This window comes from Hyperoodon ampullatus (assembly GCF_949752795.1).
Source record: "Hyperoodon ampullatus genome assembly, chromosome: 6".
NCBI lineage: Eukaryota > Metazoa > Chordata > Mammalia > Artiodactyla > Ziphiidae > Hyperoodon > Hyperoodon ampullatus.
This window is the reverse complement of record NC_136919.1, coordinates 38,285,420-38,309,309: the sequence shown is the minus strand read 5'-3', so window position 1 is coordinate 38,309,309 and position 23,890 is coordinate 38,285,420. Positions and strand designations below refer to the sequence as shown.

At 37.2% G+C, this 23,890-nt stretch overlaps 1 protein-coding gene across 1 annotated transcript in view; it reads right to left on the bottom strand.

Moving 5' to 3' along the window:
- The window catches only part of MFSD14B (major facilitator superfamily domain containing 14B), a gene marked incomplete at its 3' end in the record, with an annotated part of 78,858 nt that overhangs the window by 2,681 nt on the left and 52,287 nt on the right, over positions 1–23,890 (bottom strand). Inside the window, exons 4-10 of the mRNA XM_079706463.1 lie at positions 15,793–15,920; positions 13,922–14,036; positions 8,285–8,503; positions 6,537–6,650; positions 3,303–3,374; positions 1,767–1,879; positions 177–274 (exon numbers count right to left, since the gene is read on the bottom strand). Of these exons, the coding sequence (XP_079562589.1) occupies positions 177–274; positions 1,767–1,879; positions 3,303–3,374; positions 6,537–6,650; positions 8,285–8,503; positions 13,922–14,036; positions 15,793–15,920 (859 nt within the window). The remainder of the gene's footprint in view (positions 1–176; positions 275–1,766; positions 1,880–3,302; positions 3,375–6,536; positions 6,651–8,284; positions 8,504–13,921; positions 14,037–15,792; positions 15,921–23,890) is intronic.

Sequence of the window (23,890 nt, the reverse complement as noted above, 5' to 3'; positions counted from 1 at the left end):
AGATCAAAGTAGGAAGGAAAACAGAATTTTCCTATTTGCCAAAGTAAATAGGTATGATTGTTGAGCAGGGACCACATGGCTGTAACATCTTGCTTTGCTGATGTGAAGAGAGGCTCAGAGTTGCTCATGCTTACGGCAGGTACGTCTCCGTTGAAGGAGGAAAACAGTGACCTCACCTTGCTGATCTGACTCTGCATTCCGAGAGACGAGGGCACTGACTGCTGGAAATGTGATGCTGGACATGGCGGCCACGGTCCCTGCTGCCCACATCATCCTGCAATGACAGGACAGGCTGCGGTCAGGGAGCAGGCCAGCCCCAATGAGCTTGCTGTTCAGAGTACAATCAATGGCAAAAGCACAAAATGCTTTCTGTTTTCTTGTGTTAAATTACATTTATTTTTTTCCTATTTAAAAATGGATTTTTTTTTTAACCTAGAAGGTTTTGCATCTGTTAATACTGATCACTTCACGGGCTGGGAAAGTTTCATTTCTTTATTTTACCTCTGTCAAATCTGTTCTTCTTCCTAGTTTCCCTATTACCATATTTAGATGTAAGCTCAATGAAATGCAAAAGGATTTCTTGTTCCTATAAATATCACATTTTCCCTACCAATTTTCCACTTTTTTCTTTGTACTTCTCAAAGGCTCAGCTCCATACTGTCTTTGAGCTGCTCAGTTTTCTACCCCTCAATAAAGCGTTGTGTGCCACCGACAGAAAAAGTTGGTGGCACACAACACTTCAGAGACCTGAAGTTCAGGATGACATCCTGCAGACTTCCAAGTGTGCTTCCTTTAGACCTTTGTTTTTTCTCAATGAAAGGAACCTACATGTGTGTCAGTATTAGGTGTTGAGTGTGAGCAAAGTGAGGCCCCACCTGGGCTTAAAACCTGCTTGGCCAGACTCTCTTGGGGATGACATGCACGTCCTTATTTAAAAGGAAAAACCCTTTAGGTCGACAGAATCTTTCTAAGGTAGCATGAGTTTGACTGAATCAGCTATTGAACCAAAGTTCATGGGACTGAAATTAAGATTTCCAAGAACAAGAAGAATCAACCACTGACCACCTAGAGCATTTCGAGTTCTTCTAAATTGTGTCATCCATTTATGACTGCAAAATGGGGACCAAATCAAATATCTAAAACGGAGATATGGACTCTAGTATTTGGTAGCCAGGCACATAGGGAAACTTGCCACACAACAAAATAGCACTCAAAATTCTTTTTATTTCTTCTTATTCCACAGGGCTTAATTTGACCTTCCTTCCTCTTAATGGGAATCTAATACATCAGGAGTAATAACTGATCAGGATACACAAGATTCTGGAGGAGATAGCAGTGTTCATCTAACTCATATGCTTTGTATTATAAAGGTTATGTCACTGTCCAAAGTCACTCAGCTAATGATAGTAGTAAATTCCACCATAATCAGTCATTTTTCCTTGTCTTCTTGTTTTGTTTTTGCCTATAATGTGCTGTCTCCAAAAATTGACAAATGTGTTTAAAAATTAGGCATAAAACTTTTTTTTGGAGGGTTGGAGGAAGTAACAACTCACTGAAAGCCTGCTGAGGTGAAGGCAATCTATCCAAATAATCCTAAATTACCAGCTCTACCCTTCCCCAAATTAAGTCTCAACAGTTTTTGAAATGTTGAATACACTATGCCAGTAAAGTAACTCCTGCTTCCTTCACATCACACTCAACTAATTCGAGCTCTCTAAAAGATACATCTGTCTATTAGTTCATAAGAATCCATGGGAGAGGCTTACCATGCCTGAGATCCAAAACCGTACCAGGCTAACTGGAACATCTGAAAACCCAAACCAAGGAGAACGGTGTTCTTATTCCCTAATGATCTCATCAAGATGGTAAGAAAGACCGTCTGCAAAGCAAAGGGGATAATCCTGAGTAATCATATGAACACAAGCACAAGATCTGATGCAAGTTCTATGGGGAAGCCCATTAATGGTGACCAAGAATCTCAAAATGGCAGACCACCTGACCTAAGACCTTGGAGGCCGTGCAGTACTGATGTAGCTCTAAAGGGGTGAAACTTCGGGGCCTTCCCAGACTAACCTGGGCTCAGGGCCTTCGGCCTCCTCGCCAGAAACCTGTTTATCTGGTGCTTATCACTTCCCAAAAGGTCATCACAGCTGTTCAACAGTTACTGTGATTGAGAAGAAAATGCCTCTGTCTCTTTGGAGAAATGCCAATAATTTAGCCACCAGTGAACAGCAAACCCCTGATGAACATTTACAGAATATGTGGGACTTTGGTGGGAGTTAACAGTTTCACAAAGTTGGACTGATACAAATGTGATTTTAACAAATATATACTCTGCTAAAAAATTAGGTGAGATAGCCTGAAAAGGCACAGGATAAAAGATGAATCTGGGCTAATTGACTAACCAGAGTTAATATTAAAAACAAGGCAAAATCATAAGCAACTTGAAAGTTTAACATAATTTACATTTGCTGATACACTTAAAAAAAATAAAAGGCCCTTGGTTTGATGCATTCCTGTAAGCCTTGTCAATTCTAATATTTGGGCAAAGCAGTTTTGCAGGCTTCTCATTTCTCTTTGAGAGAGTTATCACAGAAGAGTGCTCCACCTGGCCTACGATGCTTTAAAGCAGCATATAGCTGTTTCAGGAAAACAGCCTCGTAACAGTGCCATATGATATAGTGAATGCACCTAAGCATATCAATGAATTAATTTAAAGCACATATGCCCTGCCTCTTGTGGTCCTATAATAGATGGGGAAATGTTTAATAAATACTCTTTACTCATTACATATATCCTAACGTACTGACTTACCACATTTCTTCAGTCCTGGGGATAGCAAGGATTGTAATAGTTACAAAATTTCATTTCTGCTTTTCACCTTCATTAATTTTCAATATTAAAATAATACTGAAACATTTTTCTGGTTAATTTTGCAATACTGGAGTTAGATTGTGGTTGGTGGTTGTAAAAGCAAATTTTTATTTGCTGAATTGATCCATTAGAGGTAACAACATGTGCTCTATAAAGTATTGAAAAGTTGTGTTAAATTCCTCCTAAATCATAACCTTAAGATTCTATTAAAAATGTAATAACTCTATGGTCTGTATCCATGTCAGTTTACTGGGTTTGATATTGTACCACAGGACATAAGATGTTACCATGGCAGAGGAGGAGGGGAACTGAGGTAGTGGTGCAGGAGATCTCCATGAATATTTCTTTGCAGCTTCCTATGAATCTACAGTTACTTCAGATTAAAAACATTAAAAAAAAAAAAAAAGGATGGGTAAAATAACACTCACCTGAGCCACAATAGACAGAATTCCTACCATAGCTATGAATGCTGCAATTTTAACAGATCCAAAACCTATGACCTGTGGAAATGAAAACACTTTGTAATACAGGTATTATAAAAATAAGGAATGTTATGTTCCATTAAAGCCATAGAATAAAATAGTTGAGGAAAGTTCATAAAACCTTGACAATGGCAAATTAGGCAGTGCTCAAAGTTGAACCTATTTAACCGATAATTTATATCTAAATCTGTCATAAGAAATCATTATAAGCAGCACAACTTAATTTAACAAATATTAAATATTAAGATAATATTTTCGGGGTTTCCCTGGTGGCGCAGTGGTTGAGAGTCCGCCTGCCGATGCAGGGGACATGGGTTCGTGCCCCAGTCTGGGAGGATCCCACATGCCGCAAAGCGGCTGGGCCCATGAGCCATGGCCGCTGAGCCTGTGCGTCCGGAGCCTGTGCTCCACAATGGGAGAGGCCACAACAGTGAGAGGCCCACGTACCGCAAAAAAAAAAAATTCTATTGTAGGCCTACCTATTTTTTTCATATCCATCCCCATCCGCAACCCACCAAGAGACAAACATAACATTATCAAGCGTTGGAGAGAACATGAAGAAAATGATTCGATTTTTGATGCTGCCAACACAGAGTATGCTCACTGGCAAAGTCAGTGGCTCTCAACTTTGGCTGCACGTTAAAATCATGTGGGCAACAGAGAAGGGGAGAAGAGAAGGGAGAGAGGAGAAATGAGATGCTGGAATCCACTTGAGACCAATTAAATCAGACTCTCTGGGCCCAGACACAGGTATGTTTTAAAAAGCTTCCATGGTGATTCTAATTCTAATGAGCAGCCAAAGTTAGCTGGTAATGATTTCTAAGCCTCTTAATCTTAACAGCAGCTCTGAAATGCCTACTAAAACTTTTAAGTTTTAAATATCAAGTTTTTATTTGCCCTATCTATTGAAACTTTATAAAATTCAGAAAAAACCTTTAAAAATTATTGTATACAATCTTCACATTTCATAAATGACCGTCTTCCTTCAAGTTACACAACTAGCTAATAAAAAGAGTTAGAGCTAGAACCTCTGGTTCCCAAACCAGTGCTGCTGACATTAACAATATCCTATTACTCTCTAATCAAATGCAATTTTTAAAAATTGGAATCTATTTCTCAGTCTAATTTGTAAATATATATATATTTTTTTAATTGAAGTATTGACTTAAAATGCATCCGTTTCTGCTGTACAGCAAAGTGACTCAGTTATACATAATATACATTCTCTTTTATATTCTTTTCCATTACGGTTTATCCCAGGACACTGAATATATAGTTCCTTGTGCTATACAGTAGGACCCTGATGTCCATCCATTCTATATGTAATAGTTTGCATCTACTAACCCCAAACTCACCCCAAACTCCCAGTCCATCCCTCCCCACAACCCCCGTAAATATACTTTTTAAAACAGCTTTATTGAGACAGAATTAAAATACCATACAATTCACCCATTACAAGTGTACAATTCAATGGTTTTAGTTTTATATTCACAGAGTTGGTAAATTATCACCATGATCAATTTTAAAAGCTCTCATCACTCCTCAAAGAAACATGGTACCCCATTAGGATTCCCATTCCCCCAGCCTACTCTACCACCTAGCCAGTAATCTACTTTCTATCTCTATGGATTTATTTATTCTGAGCATTTCATACAAATGGAATCATACTATATATGGTCTGGCTTCTTTCACTTATAATAATGTTTTCAAAGTTCACCCAGGCTGTAGTGTGTATCAGTGCTTCATTGCTTTTTATTGCCAAATAATAACATTCCATTGTATAGATATTTCACATTTGTTGATCCATTTCATCAGTTAATAGGCATACGGGTTGTTTCTACTTTTTGGCTACTATGAATAATAATTTGTGTAAGAGTTTTTGTATAGGTATGTGTTTTCAATTCTCTTGGCTATATACCTAGAAATAGATTTGCTGGGAACTCTATGTTGAACACTTTGAGAAGGAGACATGTTTTTTCACTTTCTTCCTTGGACTTTCCCATTTTTCCTACATTATTTTCTACATTAAATGCAAATTTAATGTAATTTAATGTATGCATATATAATTTTCTACATTAACCACACTATCTCACCACTCTTCCTTCTAAATCTCCAACATCCACCCACCATAATGAGCAAAACAAAAATAAAACTGCTTGAAAAACGTTTTACTTAAACATGACACCATATAAAATATTATAGTCTCATACTCTCAGGAAAACTATGAGAATGGAGAATTTAACAAATTTTATTTAAAAATATCTCTAAAAATAGTGGAATTTATCTTAGGAGGAGGCTTGCTTTGACAAAGTGGAGTAAACCATTAGGAGGACTTCCAGTGAAATCAGTAAAAGACCAAGACAGGATTGCAATGGAAGGCAACTCAGGTCTTAGCAATCCCAGAGACCTAAAACAACAGTTGGAAAAGGGAACTTTTTAAAAAAATTGCTGTAAGTCAATTGCCTTTTGGGGAGGTCAAAGTAAAGTGTAAATTTTTAAAGAGAAAAATCAGAAGGGAGAAAAGATTATTTTGGTAATTATTTGTGAGCCACCTTGAAGTCTACAGTGGTGTTGAGCTATGGCCTACTACAGATGGCTAAGCAAGCTGGCTGTGATCAGACCCAAGGGTCAGGGCACTGCTGAAATAAACTTTACCTCTCTGTGAAATTTAATGGGTATTATTAAAGATTTAATAAATTCTGGGCTTCCCTGGTGGCGCAGTCGTTGAGAGTCCGCCTGCCGATGCGGGGGACGCGGGTTCGTGCTCCGGTCTGGGAGGATCCCACATGCCGCGGAGCGGCTGGGCCCGTGAGCCATGGCCGCTGGGCCTGCACGTCCAGAGCCTGTGCTCTGCAGCGGGAGAGGCCACAACAGTGAGAGGCCCGCGTACCGCAAAAAAAAAAAAAAAAAAAAAAAAAAAAAAATTCTGTTTCTACTAATTCTCTTTCTGTATAACTCTCAAAGAAATTTTTTCCACAGTAAACATTTTATTGTATTTTAAAAATTATTGCACTAAAGGTCTCCTGACTACTAATTATATGTCAGCACCTACATTTATAACTAGAAGCAAGTTAACACAATTTTTTTCTCTACAGTGTTTTCCCACAAAATACCTCTAGCCAGATCCCAATCTCTGATTTTCCTCATGTTTAAAAAAGCTACTAGGCACTCACTACTCACCTGCCTGAGGTAGAGGAAAAAACTTGAATACTGTCCAGCCTCAGAAAGGTATGAAAGAAAAACGGTGATGCAGATTAGTAAGATGGTAGAATCTTTTCCAACTTTCTTCAGTGACTAGGAATAAGCAGAAACAGAAACATATAAAAAGCAAATAGATACTGATGTCACTGATCTTCTGGGATATTGGCTGCACTGTTTTGATCTATTAAGGTAGATAACAAAAGATGAATGGATTATAAAAGGAATTGAGCCTTAACATTAAATCTATCACCATCTCTTTAAGGAGGTTACAAGTCCTAATTTCAGAGGTATGTTTCAAATATTACAGCTTTCTCTCTTCGTTAACAATACTGGTTCACATCCTGAAACAGACCCTGAACATCCTATGAACAGACCCAGAAAAAACATTGTTTCAGAACCTTTTAAGAAAACCTCATCTCTCTCTTTCATTCATAATACAACTCCTTTAAAGCCATAAACAGTACAGTGTTTTCATTACACATAAATTTACTCTATTCTTTAAAATGTTAACATTAAATTTGCCTTTAAAATTTGTAGACAAATAAGTATGCTCCAGCCATGGGGTCAGTGACGACAAGATTCTCTGACCAGTAACAACTTTTTGAATTTTACAACCTTGTCCAAAATCCTATACTCCTCTCTACACAGGATGTCTGAGTAGACCAAAAGGTGCACCAAAAGTTGTCTACAGAGTGTAGAGTTCTGCAGTGCATTCTAGGTGATCATAACTGTAACCTTCATATAATTAAAAGCAAAAGTAGCTAATGTCTATTGGGACCTTGTTATATACCAGACACTAGACTGGTTCATTTATATACATTCACTGCAATCCTCATAACAGCCCTGAAAAGTAAGCCACAATAGTTGCACTTCACAGAGGAATTTCTCTGTGTAGCTTGACAAGGTGGGAGGTCTGACTGGCTCCACTCCTGGTTTCCTTTTCTCCAGACCTATTTCTTGATATCTGACATTACAGCACAAACAGAATGAGCAGGGTCCACAGGTCATACAATGAGGGAGCTTTTTAGAAAAGAATTTCTCATGAGTTAGTTTTCTTATATGTATTTTTCCTAAAAGGTAAGCTTAAGGGAAAAAAAGCAAATATCAAATCTCTGGTTATTTTTTTCTGCACATATTTTCTTCAAGAACTATTTCAAACCAGAGAAGGTGGGGAGAGAAGATTCTTCTTCTCAGTACTTTTTCTAGTTGTTAATGGGATTCCCCCATGACAAAAGAGAAAACAAAGACTCCATTCAATCTGCAAAAGACAAGTTTAAAGCCTCTGTTCAACGTGGGTGTATATTAACAACTTAGATAATAACTACTTTAGTTGGTCCAAATGCATTTACCCTTTTTGAATTTAAGTGAACCGAAACAACCACTTCAAATGGCCACTTTCATTTATTTTGTTAAAAGAAGGATGAAAACAACTATGCAAAAAGAAAAAAACCTTCCTTCCCAAGTCTTCATCAGGGATAAACTGGACATTTCTTGTCTCTTCCCATAGGATAACCACATGCTTGACTTAAGAAGTAGCAATTCTATATATTCCTTCGTGTACAGTCTACCTCAGTCCCTTACTTGCAAATACATTTTTTCTAATTTGTACTGGAGAAAAAAAAATAGATCAACAACTGCTAGGATGCTTGAGGCTGCAGGAATGTTCTTTTATTTGCATGGCTTAGAAAGATATTTAGGAAAGTAAATGTTTTCATGTTTTTATTTACCGCAAAAGGGTCTGCTTGTTTCCAAGAAATCGGAGCTCCCCAGGAAAGAGGTCTCATTTTCTCTGGCAAAGATTCTGGAACAGCCAATAAGATGAAGCAGATATCCAGAAGAGCCACCACTGTGGCCACCAGCACAACAAGGCTGTCTCCATAACTGGCGGACAGGTACGCTCCAATGGCTGGGCTGCTGACCAGACTGGCTGCAAATGTGGCTGAGACCTATGGAAAAAGCACACTCTCACCCAGGGTCCCATCTGCTGCAGGTGCACACCTATATTCCTGTTCTCATCCAGGTTCCCACAGGTACATACCTAAAGCCATCCATCCCTGGCTTTAAAAAGACAAAAGGATTGTGTTGCACACAACCTTTAAGAATGAAAGTAGTTTTGTTTTAAGGACTTGTTCACAAGCTATTAACTAATTGGAGTTATTCTAGAAAGCTACAAGAATACAAAATAATGATTTGTTAGAAATAAAAATTGTAAAACCTTCCCCATAAATAAAATATACATGTTTTAATTTTCTTTATTTGGGGAATGGGGATGTAGAGAGAAAGGTATGAAAAAAATTTCTGCAGGGTTGATGATAAAATCTACAAATTACTCAGAGACTAGGCTTGATTTCATCTTCCAAAAACATGTACTGTTTCACCATTTCATTAGCACTGAGAGGGGGAAAAATCTCTGGTAATCTTAGAAAAAGCTATAACAACAACAAAAAATCTGAAAAGATTTGTTGAGGGAGACGCCAAAGCTTTTTAAATGGAGAAATCCCCAGGCTAGGGACTTTTGTCATGCTGTCACCTCACTCCCAACCTCCACCTAATACCAGAGACCACTGACTCAACTGATGACCCTTGCAACTTGAATCCATGTGAAGCTTCTTCACACTGCTTTCCTACAAGCACGTAGAAGGCTCCTTTAATTTGAAATGTAATCTGAATGTTCAGAAGCTTAAATGGGCAGTCTCCAAATTATAACCAGACTGAGTGTCAAAAGCACATTTATAATAAGTTGGTTATTTAAACTTCTAATTGATTTTAATAGAAACTACAGAAATCGAAATTATGACTCCTGGGTAGCCAATAACATTTTTTTTTCATCCATCACCCCCCAACTGAATGTGAAAATACAACGTATTGGAAATTAGTATTATACTAAAAATATTATAAAAGCCAAAAGTAAAAAAATTTCTGGGGAAAAAAAGGGGGTATAGAGAATTCTAATTTGGAGAACAGCAATTCCCTGGTTCAATATTTATTGAGCATCTACTATGTGCCAGATAAATAAGAAGACAGAGCTCCTGCCCTTCAGGGCTTTTCATTTTATTTAAGAAGATCAAGGCAATCATGTAACTTTATATTATAAATTGCAATGACATGCAAACAGCTATGGGAGAACTGCTGCAGCATCCTCACGTGCTACGGAAGCATTGCTGCAGGGTCCTCAGGTGCTAATACTAACATCATACGTGCACAAAATGGGTCATTCATTCATTTATTCATAACCGTTTTCCACTACTTAATCCTTATCAAATTACTGTATGTAAATTGAGAAGATATTCTACAATTCAATGTACAAATAAAGAAACAATATATGTCTTAAGTTCACACAGATGAGCAAGAACTGGAAGCCATTTTCCAATTTCTCAAATTCATCTTTCTCACTAAAATGCAGTCAGACTTAGACCTAAATTTCAGCTAAAACTGCTTCTATAATTCCACAGCATTCCAAGTGTAAAGAATCTAAAGATCATGGAGTATACAGAAGAAAACACTCAATCATTTATTTCGTTATTTGTCAAAGACATTTCTAATTCTACTATAATTCTATTCTAGCCAATTGGACATATTCTAAAATAAAGATTGTTCAATAACTCAAGATTTGGTCATTAAGAACAATGGAATTAAACTATTATCTATTTAACAATAATTTAATATATAAGAACACACGATACATCAGTTTTGAATAGAAAATGACTGCCTTCTACTAAGCTCCCCCAGAAATTTGAAGGGGATACAGTAACTACTTCAGATATAAACAAGGGGATAAAGAATGATTGATTATGAGATTAATGCTCATTATCAATAAATGATGCACTCTAGGGCTTCCCTGGTGATGCAGTGGTTGAGAGTCCACCTGCCGATGCAGGGGACATGGGTTCATGCCCCAGTCCGGGAAGATTCCACATGCCGCGGAGTGGCTAGGCCCGTGAGCCATGGCCGCTGAGCCTGCGCGTCCGGAGCCTGTGCTCCGCAACAGGAGAGGCCACAACAGTGAGAGGCCCGCGTACCGCAAAAAAAAAAAAAAAAAAAAAAAAGATTGATTATGAGATTAATGCTCATTATCAAATAAATGATGCACTCCAAACCATGGTAAACTTTTAAATTCATCTTTCCCATCCATGTGATGTATCCTGCAACACTGCTCTAAGGGAGAAGTGCTCTATTTTCTGGTATTTCCATAATTCAAACATTTGTACACTGCCATGGAGAAATTACCAAAGGCAGAAATCTTAATGAGAATCTTTAAGTCTTGCAAAACACGAAGAAGACACGAGCATTATTATTTACAAGTCTATGTATCTAAAGACCTGAAAGCTTCATAACTTGACTTAGATGGTACCGCAAGGCAAATGCTCTCAGACACAGAGGGGCAGGCCTACCCCCTCCTCCTAACACAGCCCAGTTTGGTTAGGTCCTACAGTGCTCAGGATTTCCTCCTCCCATCTCTCCGTCTACTAATGCCCACCTATAATACCCTAACTTCCTCCCTCCATTCCCTCAGTGGTACACTGAAGCAGGTATAACACTTAAAGATCAGTTTAATTTCTTCAAGTATGCAAAAAGTAAAACATAATTATTATATACATGTAGTAATAGTGAGAAACAACAGGAATATAGTGGGAAAAAATCTGTTATTAAAATATTTAATAATGAATACTCTGGAAGCCAATTTAATCATGTGGAATATGGAAATGAAAATAAAAAGGTTAGTCACCAAATTTCAAATATCAGAAGGGGACAGGGAGCAGCAGTGGTTTCCTAATTGTTTTATTTGATTAGTTACATTGCTCAATAAATACTTGTTGAATGAGTTTCTGAGAATCTATGGCCCCATGAAATTCTATGTAAAATGTTGCATCTTTCTTAAAACTTAAAGCAGCCTACTTGCTTAGTTTGTGTATTTAGCTAAAATCCCTCTTTAACACTCAATACAACACCAGTGAATAAATCTAAAGGATGACTTCACCACAACAGTCTCTCATTAACTTAAATTCATTATTGCAGCCATTGAAAGAATTACCACTTTTCTTTGTTTACTGGAGGAGTTTTAGTAAGGAAGATATACATATATATTCTTCAACAGATCTCAAAATGCTTCTTAGAATTTCAGCTAGACTTGATTGACAATCCTATAATTAACTGGCAATAAATCCTCCTATATCTGTAAGGTAGCCTGCAAGCTTTTTTTCTTTTACTTTTTTCAGGTTTGTCATCTCAACATCTGATATGTAGAGGTAAATGTAAAGGTTAGCCACTGGCCAAATCCTGGGTCCTGTGACCAAGTCAGGAAGCCTTACATGCTGGCTGAGGGCACATTTCAGTAGGGTGCTCCTCTCAGTAACTTCTCTCAACATACCTACGAACAGGCATTATTATAACTGCCATTTTACAGATGAAGAACTGAGCTAGAGACAGGGGAACTAAGTCATGATCACTTTGGTTCCAGAACTCTCTCTCTCTCTCTGAAATCTTTCCTAAGTACTACTGCTTAGCACAACAGCTTCATGAGGGGTTTTTCTGGTGGAAGCAAGGAACAAAAATTGAATAAAATTGGAGGGAAATGAGTGTTTTCTGTGATGTTGAGAAAAGCTGCACAAGTGTGATAAATGAGGCTTGTGGCACCCCTCAAATCTGCTGACCAACCCTGAGAGCCCACCTTGAACACCCTGCCTTCTTTGAAGCCTTCCTATCTGCTTCTCCCTCTCCGTAGCACTCTGGAGATGCCCCTGTTTTAGGACATGACATGAGAAACATTCAGGGGAGGAGGGAAGAAGGAAAGGAGAGAGCAAGTAATAGCTACAGGGTAAGTGGGGCCGAAGGAGAAGTTTTTAAACTACTGATGTCTAAAGTCAACAAAGTAAAAATTGCTGTTGTGTTTTGTGGAACAGCAGTGACTGACTTATATGTCCATCATTGATCCATACAATTATTCATTGAGTCAACACTGAATGACTACTTACTGTCTTCCAGGAAGTGGGATTTAAAAGAAAAAGTAAGACTCAGGAGAGAAGTAACCCGAGTTTCTGGCATTCAATCCCCCTCCAAAACATTCAACAACCCAGCCAGATCATCTTTCTTCTTCCATCTTCTTACTAGGAACATGTCAAACACAGGAAAGTTGAGAGAAGAGCACAATGCACACTGAAGGGGAGCAGAATAAGCCACCCCAAAATGTGCCACTTTGGCATGTGGATTGTTTTTAGCTGAAGGCAATTAAGACCCAGGAGACTCAGGAAAAGCTTTTTACCTTTCCCTTAACAGCCTAAAAGAATTTAGACAGGAGGCCTATGCCAGGAAGAGAGCAAATAGTAAAGATAACTTTTTATATCAGACTTAACTGCATGGAATGGCAAACATTTGTTTACCAGATATTTGCTCTCCTCATCTTCCTGTGAATTGTCTTCCTTCCCCTTGTAGCCCCAGACCCCTACCCTCTTTCTCCTTAGCTCAAGATGGTATATAAGCCTCAATTGCCTGACTTCCCTTGAGTTATCTCACATCTTTGTGGGACTCCCATACAAATGAAATTAAATTTGTTTTTCTCCTGTTAATCAGTCTTACGTCAATTTAATTATCATGCTGGCCAAAGAACCTAAAAGGGAAGAAGGGAAAATTTTTCCTGTCCACACCCAATTACCCCAAGAGGTTCACACACTGAACACATACCCACAAATGCTCGTCTGTCATCTTTTCCCCTTGAACCACTTAAATAATTTTCAGAGTTGTGACACTCTGACCTAAATGGCTTCAGTCTGCCATCTTCTACAGGTCTTTCTTCTCCTACGTAATCATAGTGCCATTATCTTGCCTAAGAAAATTAGAAATGATTGTCAATTACCCAAAAAAGTTCTCCTATGACTTTTGTTATACACTCAGCAATTATTTGCTGAATGAATGTAGTCCTTTTTCTGTAGTACCATGTCCCAAATAAGTGCCTGAGTCACACAACTAGCAATACAGTAACAATGGATTAACATGGCTGGGGTTTTATCACCTCTCCAATTCTAATTAGCTACACAGAGACCTATGATCGTAGCACCTGTTTACTGTTTATGGTTCCTCAAGAGATTAGCTAATAAGAAACAAATCAAACCAACTTTAAAAAAAACTTTGCAACTGACAAGTCAACACATCCTGCCAATCTTCCAACACTAAAACCAGAAAATAAATTACTAGCAATTTCTATCTTGCTATTTTAACTTCTCATAAGTCTCCTTTTTTATTTCAATTGCTTTGGATTTTCTTTTACATAAGTCAATATTTAACACTATTTTAATAAAATCTCACTTTCCAGTGAATTTTTAGTAGAATGTTCATTATTTCTCTGATTAAAAAACAATCTATTATCTTACCGATCCATAAGCGGTACTTCGCTCATGCTCCTGAGTAACATCAGCTACATAGGCAAATATCACAGAGAACGTGACTGAGAAGACTCCAGACATGGAAATCATTGCAAAATACCACCTATAAAAAGATTATTTTAAACACCCATGAGAGAGGTAGTGTATACACACTTTTATAACCAAAGCCAAAGATATCATGTAAAGACTATAAACCAAAAAATAAATTAAAAAAATACATGTATATTTAAAGATATAGAGGACAACTAATAAAATTATCATCAAGATGGAGAGGAAGGAGAAACATACTAATTTTGTCATTGTTCAAGGGGTTTCAGTAAATGCAGTTTAAAAAAACGAAACAGTAAAGGTATGCAGTAAAGTTATACTTTTAAAGGTAGCCAGAACAGAAATTAAAACTTTCTAAACTTCCTAGCTTTAGCTAAGAATAATACATATACACAAAAGCAGGAAGCATTTTAAAAATTAAGACAAAAAATTTCTATCATATGCATAGATGCTTAAAAAATCTAGTTAAAATATTAGCAAACAGAATCTCACAGAACAAAAAGTAGGGTTTAATCCTAGGATGTAAGGATGTTTCAATATTAGAAATCTATTAATATGATTCATCATGCTGGTAGATCTAAGAAGAAAATTCAAATGACCTCCACTGATGCAAAAGGCATCAAATAAAATTTGACATTCAACCTTGATTTTAAAAAAGAAAATCTCTAAATAAAATAGGAACAAGTATTTTTCAACCCAAAAGGTAGCTTAATACTCAATGATGAAACATTATATTTCCTTCATATATATGAGGCAGATTGGTCCTAGATAGGTCCATAATCATTACTTTTATTTAACATTATTCATTAGTCTACACAAGTAGCAGAAGCAGCAGCATGAAAACTGGAAGAGAAGAGGTAAAATCATTTAAAGATCTGAAGAAAATAATTTTAAGGTATTGAGAGAACATTAAAAAAAAAACCCTAATTCATCAGAAAAGCATGACTTGTTCTTGGACAGAAAGACTCAATACCAAAAAGTATTTAATAAAAATTCATCTGGTAGGAAATAAAATGATTCATTATAGATAGCCAACACATCTGGAACATGACAAATGTTGACATAAAATTCCTATCAGATAATCAAATGAGAGTATTTTCACATGAGCACCCCCCTCCAAAACTATTCATTGCATTTTTTTTAAAAAACCCAAAAAACTGAAACACAAAAACCCTCCATTCTAAAGTATGTTCTTCACATAGGAATAGCATCTCAGCAACAGGAATTTTGGCCAAAATACCATCCTCTGTACTCCAGAAAAACTAAGTTACTGCTCAGGTGCAAATTCCAACCCATTTTTATTAACTAAACAGCCTTGGCTACATGCTAACTATTCTCTCCTTATTTATCATGAAAAAATGAGATCAAATTAAAATTCACATTATGATTTAGAATAGGCTATTCGTCTTAATACAGTACACACAAAAGTGACTCCTGCCTTTTGATATAAACTATGTTCATGTCAGTGCCCTAGAGCAATGAGCTGACAAAAAACAACACATTTTCAAAGTCAAATGAGCCACAATTGAGTGAGTACAGGGATTGTCTGCCCCCTCCCAGGACCCAATCTTGTAACTTACCTCATGGCAACAACAGCTGCCCTTAGAGACATCTTTTCTTTCTATTTCTTCACCTAAGTCAAGAACTTAGGTGGGCATGATGGCAACTGCCTACTAGCTTTCAGTATTACCGAAGAGTTCAAGTGAAAACACAGGTACAACTGTTTTGCAAAGGTTAAAAAGCACACTGCAGGTGTATTGTCCACATGTGACCCAAAACAGACAGTCATGATGGAGGACCTAGCCACTCACCGTGGACTGATCCTCATCAGTGGAATTGGGAAGCAGGTAAAGAAGACGGTGCCGAGGAGAAAGGGCTTCCTTCCCCACACATCAGACAGCGCACCTATGAGTGGGGCACTCAGAAAAGAGAGCAGGCCCTGGAGAAGAAAGCAGAAGCAAAGGTCAGATTTATAATGTGATCCCCCAACTACTTGTAATTCTTATTTTCTAGATGCATTTCTAAATGCTCCAATTCATTTCAGTGGCTCCAAAACAGAATAATTTGAAACATTAAATACAACCTGTCATTAAAAAAAAAAAATCCTAACAAAATTTTTAAGCATGCTGTTTGAGAGGAAAGAAAGGGATAAGAGCTCGTTTTCTGGGAGAAACTGGAAAAGAGAGGTGATGTAAAATATATACACCCACAGTTGGCCCATACATGAATATACACCAAGTGTATGGAAAGAAGCCAGACACTTAATTCATTTTAATAAATATGTATAGCATATCTATCACGTGCAAAGCTCTGAATTAACTGGTGAAGTGAAGACACTCAAATGAATACACACCTTCTGCTCCCAAAGAGATGAACTAATAGGGATAGCAGGATAAGTATGCATATACTAAATGTCCATAAGAAAAGCAGATTTTCTTGCCATCAAACTTAAAGTTCCACTTGCCTGGTGAACTTAGGACAGAGATAATGCAAGTTGCATAAGATGTGAAAAAGAGTTGAGGCTAAGGGGAAGCAAGAACACCACACATAAGCAAATGAAATAAAACTCACATTTACCACTTCCTCACAATTTGCCAGTCACTCTGCTGGTTGGCCACTTCCATATCTATTTCCTTTTTGAAATCATGGCCCTTTGAGGTGGCCACAGGCTTGCCTCTCAGACCCTGTTGGTGCTATCATCCTCCCTTTACATGCTCTGTCTGCACACATGGCCACCACCACCTACATTATGAACAGCTTTGCAATCTCTCTTCTGAGCTCTGTGCCTACAGCCAAATGGACTTCCCTATTTTGACATTTAACATGCACACTGTTCCCTATAAACCTGACCAAACACCCACACTTCCCATCTTTGCTAAGAAGCTGTCCAAAGCTTTCCCATCATCCCTCCACTCCTCAAGGCGATTTTTCAGACCATTCTCTTGTAATGATTTCTCTTTATCCATCCCCTGCTGTGTGACACTCTTCAGCGTTTCTTGCCTGGATTTAAATAAAACTGCTTTCTAACTGCCTCTTGCCCCTGGTCCTAGTTCCCTCCAATCTGTCCTCCACATACTCCCAAGAGCAACCTTGATGAGCTGCAGACTTCCGTTCTTTGATCCTTTGTTTAAAACTCTGCACTGTGCAGAGTTGAAATTCTTTAGCAGGTATTTAATAGGTGAAATAATGAGTGCCTGAACTTTGCTTTTAAATACTACAAATAGAAACTAGGTGATAAGTACATGGGCGTTTATTATATTATTCTCTCCTTTTGTGTATTTGAATTTTCATAATACATTTTAAAAATTCCTCAGCATAGCATACAGATAGAACACTCCAACATCTAGCACCTAACACACATCCTCTATGCTTTGTCTATATACAATACTTTTTAGTTTGCTGAACATATACAATACCGTGTTCCTTTGTGCCAAAAGGCTTGCAAAGGCCCTTGTTGTGCCTGTATGCTTCCCACACTTGGACCTGGTAAACTACTAGTCATTCTTCTCAACTCTGAGCAAGGAGCACCTCTTCCTCTATCTATTTTCTTAGCTACTCAAACAGAATTAATCACACTGGTTTTTGAGGGGTGCAAAACAAACAACCCCCCCCCAACCAGGTACATATTGCTTCTATTATAACTGTAACACTCTATTACAATTACTTGTTATTTGTCTATCTTCTCTATTGGATTAGAAATTGAGATTAAGGTCAGAGGAATGGTTTCTTTCCTTCTCTGTACCCTTGATGCCTATCACAGGGTCTGGTAATAAGGGCTTTCAAAGAGGTCTGGTAAACTGAATAGAACTTTTAAGAGCAAATCAACTGACAGTAGTTTCTAAGGTCACATGGCTGAGAAGAAAAAGAATAGGATTCTAATCCCTTATCAGCCACTAGTAAACTGATGTAAGGGGAGGTGAGAGAAGGTAAACTGATGTAAGGGGAGGTGAGAGAAGACTCAATGGAGGGCAGGCAAGTTGAGGAGAAAAGCATTTTGGCTCCTCTGAAATAAAATATTAATCCATACCCAGGCATCAAACCTTGTAATTTATAAGCCACAGTGGATTTCCAGGGCATTTGGTCTGTTCTTGCATCAAGACAGTTAAATGATCTCCTTTAACTAAGAGCTAAACGACTGCAGGAGCAGGGCTTAAATTCATGACTTGTAACTATCAGTTTCATAAATTTTAGAAACGAAAATCTTTTACGTTGCTTTAAAATTCTCTAAAAATATCAGGGCTTCCCTGGTGGCGCAGTGGTTGAGAATCTGCCTGCCAATGCAGGGGACACGCGTTCGAGCCCTGGTCTGGGAAAATCCCACGTCGCGGAGCAACTAGGCCTGTGAGCCACAATTACTGAGCCTGCGCGTCTGGAGCCTGCGCTCCGCAACAAGAGAGGCCGCGATAGTGAGAGGCCCGCGCACCGCGATGAAGAGTGGCCCCCACTTGCCGCAACTAGAGAAAGCCCACACACAGAAACGAAGACCCAACACAGCCATAAATAAATAAATAAAATTAAAAAATATCAAATGCCTGAGTTCTTGGGTAGTATAGAACTGGTCAAGAAAAATACATAAAGAAATTTAAGAGGACAAGGCAGTAGAAGTAACAACCACCACAAAAACAGTAACAAAAACTCTAAACACAAAGAACCCTGGAAAACTTTTTGGACAGTTCTGATTTTAGATTTCATACAATGCTTTAAGATATGGAATGCATGCCATTAAAACAAAGGATATGAGAAGGCCAAGCACTGAAGTTTTATTTAAAATAATGTAGTGGGCTTCCCTGGTGGCGCAGTGGTTGAGAGTCCGCCTGCCGATGCAGGGGACACGGGTTCGTGCCCCGGTCTGGGAGGATCCCACATGCCGCGGAGCGGCTGGGCCCGTGAGCCATGGCCGCTGAGCCTGCGCGTCCGGAGCCTGTGCTCCGCAATGGGAGAGGCCACAACAGTGAGAGGCCCGCGTACCGCAAAAAAAAAAAAAAAAAAAAAAAAAAAAAAAAAAAAAAAAATAAAATAAAATAAAATAAAATAAAATAATGTAGTTTTTACAGATAAAAGATACTGCTATCTAGATTCTGGATTTAAGTTGTAATTTAATCTATTCATTAAGTAATTATTATTTAAATAAAATTCTCAGTGACAACAGATGTTGAAAATACCCTCTGGAAGAACCTACATTTTTATTAAGATGCTAAAATTCAATCTAATAAATACTTGCCTCTTTGGAAAACTTGTATTTCTTAAAAATCAGACTTTCTTCTGTCCCAGAGTTATTTCTTCACTACCCAATCTAGCCCTAGATCCTATCAGGCCACATTATTACAACAGTAGATTGAGAAGGATATTTGTACCTTGATTAGGCAAGTACTTCATCAGTCCTAAAGATGCAGAGCACAATTTGCAAATGAGAACAAAATGTTTAAAAATTAAAACCAGACTGACATCAAGGCCCTAGCCTTTAACACAAATACAGTTGATTCTCGTTATTCACAGAATTAGAGAACACAGAACCATTGTTGCTAGAGGAAACACAAGGTTGGGTTCCTGCAAGCCTCTGGTCACACAGTTTCATTAACTGATCAATACATAACATTGATTAATGTGTTTCTGTTTAAAGATGCCTTATTTAATATGTATATTGTTGATTTATTAACAATGAAGTTTCAGCTGACAGCACTATGATTCATGCCTGAATGAGGCTTATCTAACACAGTATTTTCTCCATAAGGTACATCAAGGCCCTCCTGCATTTAGAAATACTTGACAACACTTTGGCACTACACTTGGGGCCATTTTAAACAGAGAAATTGTCAACAAAAGGAACAAAAATGCAAAATATATGGCATTACATGGACTGCAAAAAGGACATGTTTATAGTATGAGACCTGAAACAAGAAGAGAGAATGTCCCCTTGTTCAACCTCAGCTGGAAACTTGCAGTTGGGCAATTCAAATTCCCTCCTTATGCCATACACAAATGAACGTGAAAGCACTGTATTGATTTGGGGGTTACAAATAAATTTAGCGAGTAGGCAGATCTGCAAATATGAAATCCAGGAAAAATGAGGACCGAATGTACTAAGCCATGCTATCGTGGCCCAACGAACACTGGATAAAACACGGTGTGTAGGAGCCTAGGTGTGGATGGCAAAATTAACCAACAGTTAATACGTCACTTTTGTAAATTAGCTTCCCAGTCCAACAGGTTTTTAAGGTGGCATAATTAATTGGCCAGTAATTCTGACATGGCTTTACAGCCTCTAATTTGACAAAACAGCAATTAAAGCTTATTGTTCAATTAAATACAATTATCCAATAAACTTTTTAAAGCATACAAAGAATAGCAAATACAACTCATCTGAAGCAAAAGTACATGAATTTTATACTTTATATAGCCATCATAAAGGTTTTAAGCATAAGTTTTCCTTAACATATGCAGTTGGCAAACATTTGACTAAAATAATTGGGTCAATACCCTTAAAAAGTTTTAAAACTAAAAAATTTTTTTTGTTTTCCTTCAAATATTTTAATTAACTTTGCAATTGAGTTTGAGGGAGCAATGGTACCACCAATGAAGAATAAAGTACAGTTATTTAACTACTTCTGAAAATTTTCATTTTTCCATGAAAAAGTTCGCATCTTATGACAACTTTTCAGTATCCTTTATAAGCCGCAAGGAACCTGCAACATATAGACATAGTTTACCCCCAAATTATATTCATTCACTTTGATTTTTCATACAGTATTTTACTAATAATGACTTTTATCTCTTTGACTTCTTAAAAGGACATCAAAGAGAAAATTTCACACTAATGGAATTGTGGTTTTTATTTACATAACTGACAAATGCAAATCCTTTCCTATAAAAAAACAGTACTAAAACAGGGGTCACCTTTCAGACCTAGGACCCAGTAAGACCTTGTACAGTACACAGCTTCCCTTCCCAGGGTGCATAACAATCAGTTTAACAGGGAAAATGAGAAATATGATCCACAAAGTGACTTTAGTTCAACTGAAGTCCGGGAAAGGGAATTTGTGAAGCATGAAGAAAGTCTAAGAATAGCTGGTAATCCTGAGACTTCAAGGGAAGAACAATATGGGAAAGAGGGCTGGAGTGTTTTCTTTTGATCAGGGGAGAAAAGGGGATGGATGTAGGGAAGATTCAATGAAAGCAGAAACAAAAGCATATGAAAGTGCAATTAAATTTAATTAAAACATAAAGAAACAGACTGTCACAGGCTTTCCCTTAATCTTAGAAGTAGTAGGGCCATTACTTCAAATTGATTACAAGAAAGAATAACAGCTAGCATTCCTATATGCCAAACTGTTCTATGCCTTTCACACAAATGTCTTACCTTCTGAGATGGGTACTATTAGGGTAAGTAACTAGCCTAAGGCTCTGGGCTCATAAGCAGTAGAAGCGGGATTCAGCTCAGTTGTGAGGTGGCTCTACGACCTGAGACTAACCTATAAGCCCATAATTCAAACCAATTATTACACGTTTTTTTTTAAAATGACATTTTAGTGTCTCTATCCTGAAGCATATAAAGTACCAGACTTATCTACTTGTGAATTCTCTAAAACATGTTTTAATAAATGGATAAATTAGAAGCTTGTTATAAAAAACTATTTAAAATTTGTGAAGTCCTCTCTCTCAAGTAGGTTGTTTTAACAACTTTATTTACAGATAATTAAAAGGATAGTCTTTATCCAAGTTCCTGTCCAAATTAAGAAAGCAAGAATTACTCTGTGCGCGTGTGTGTGTGTGTGTGTGTGTGTGTATGCAAAGCACTTCGGTACTTAGTAATTCTAAAGAGTAACTATAAGAGATATCTTTAAAGGTATCTTTTTTTTTATTTTTATTTTTTTTAAATTCTTACAAACATCAGCCAACAGTTTCTCTGTGTGCTCATGCTATGCGCTGCTTCATGATTTAATCCATTAAATAGCAGGATGAGACAGCTCAGCAGCAATTCCTAAGATTAGAGAAACTCTTGACATATTAAATGTCCCCGGATGAGTGTCCTGGTAGATCTACATGGCCATCTCCTTGATCAGACTTGACCATCAAGTCTAGACTAAGAAGCACTGCATGTGAACTTCTGTGGCCAAGCCCTGGGATGGATTGCTGGGTCTTCTACTTTTTCGCCTTTCCCACCCCCTGCTGCCTAGACAAGATTAAAGCTGCATGCTACAGAGGTATCTTCTTCATATCAATTGATCCAGGAGTAAATCAACCCCGGGCATCTGGCCCACTTAGTTTTAGTTTGGGACACTTATGAAGATATCTAGTTTTGTATTAAATATAAAACATGCTAAAGAAGGAAGCTTCAAGAAGTTTCAAGGTAGCCATTGGGCAATCAGACCAGCTGGTCTTCATGAAAAAATGATTACAGTCACTCTATCTGCTCATATTAACCAGCAGTAATACCTAGACTTCATCTACTAACTCAAACCACAGCATCTCAGTCTGTTATACTTCCAATGAAGTGTAGCCAAAACTATAATACTTTAGTGGTTAATTTTATGTGTCAGTTTGGCTAGGCTATAGTACTGAGTTATTTAATCAAATACTTGTGTGGGTGTTGCTGTGACAGTATTTTGTAGATGTGGTCTGACATCTACAATCAGTTGGCTTTAAAGTACAGGGTATTACCCTCAATAATATGGAAGTCTCGTTTAATCAGCTGAAGTCCTTAAGAGCAAAATCTGAGGTTTCCAGTAGAAGAAAGAATTCTGCCTCAGGACTGTAGCATTAACTCCTGCTTGAGTTTCCAGCCTGCCAACCTGCCCTACATATTTCAGACTTGCCAGCCCCACAATCATGTGAGCCAATTCCTTAAAATAAACCTCTTTATATATATTCTATTGGTCTTACTTCTCTGGAGAACGCTAACTTCTTATTGCTAGTCACATAACAATGTCTACCATATGTTTCAATTCCATAAAAATAAAAACTGCTATTGAAAAATGTTTGGAGAGTAGGACTTTCAAAATCTGAGAAGAGGGATCAACTGTGAGTTTTTCCCTTTATAATTGTTAATATGAACAGGTACTTAAACTAATAATCATTAAAATGAGGGGATTATCATAAAATAAAGTACATCATTTAAAAATAAAGAACTGAACAATCCTCATTAGAAAAATAAACAATAAGCAAAGAACTTGAAGGCACTTCATAAAAGTAGCCAGCAAATAATGTAAAAATACCCAACCTCACTTGAAATCAAAGAAATACAAATATAATTACATTGAGACATCATTTTCAAGCTTATCAGATTAGTGAAGATCTGAAAAGTAATACTTGTATTAGACCATGGTGAAACAGATACACACACTGTTGATGGACTTGTGAAATGGCACAATTGCTCTAGGAGATAATGTGGTACTATATATTCAAGATCTTTTAAAATGTCCAAACTTTTCTACTCACTAGTTATACCTTTACAACTCTATTTTTTTTGGAAAACAATAAAAAATGTAAAGATTTATTTTTAAAAAGTTGTTACAGAATTATCTTCAGTAGTTTGAAATTAGAAACCACTTATACAGGGAAATGGATAAATAAATTATGGCATATTCATACAATAGAATAGTATATGTATAACCACTTCAAATACAGGCAGTTTTTGCTTTGCATGGTAGTACAGGACTGAAAAAAAATGTGCAAGCTGAAACCATGTAAAGTGATTTTAATCAATGGGAAAAACTAATTTATTCTACGACATTTAGGAATTTTTGTCAGAACACTGAAAACTCTTTTACTATCAGTTATACATGTTTAGTGAAATGAAAAAAATAGTAAAACTATCAATAGTATTTATTTAGTACACTGTAATTTAAAACATTAAGAATTAAAGTGTCTTATTTCTTTGTAAAAAACTTATGAAGAGTCATTTGAACAGTG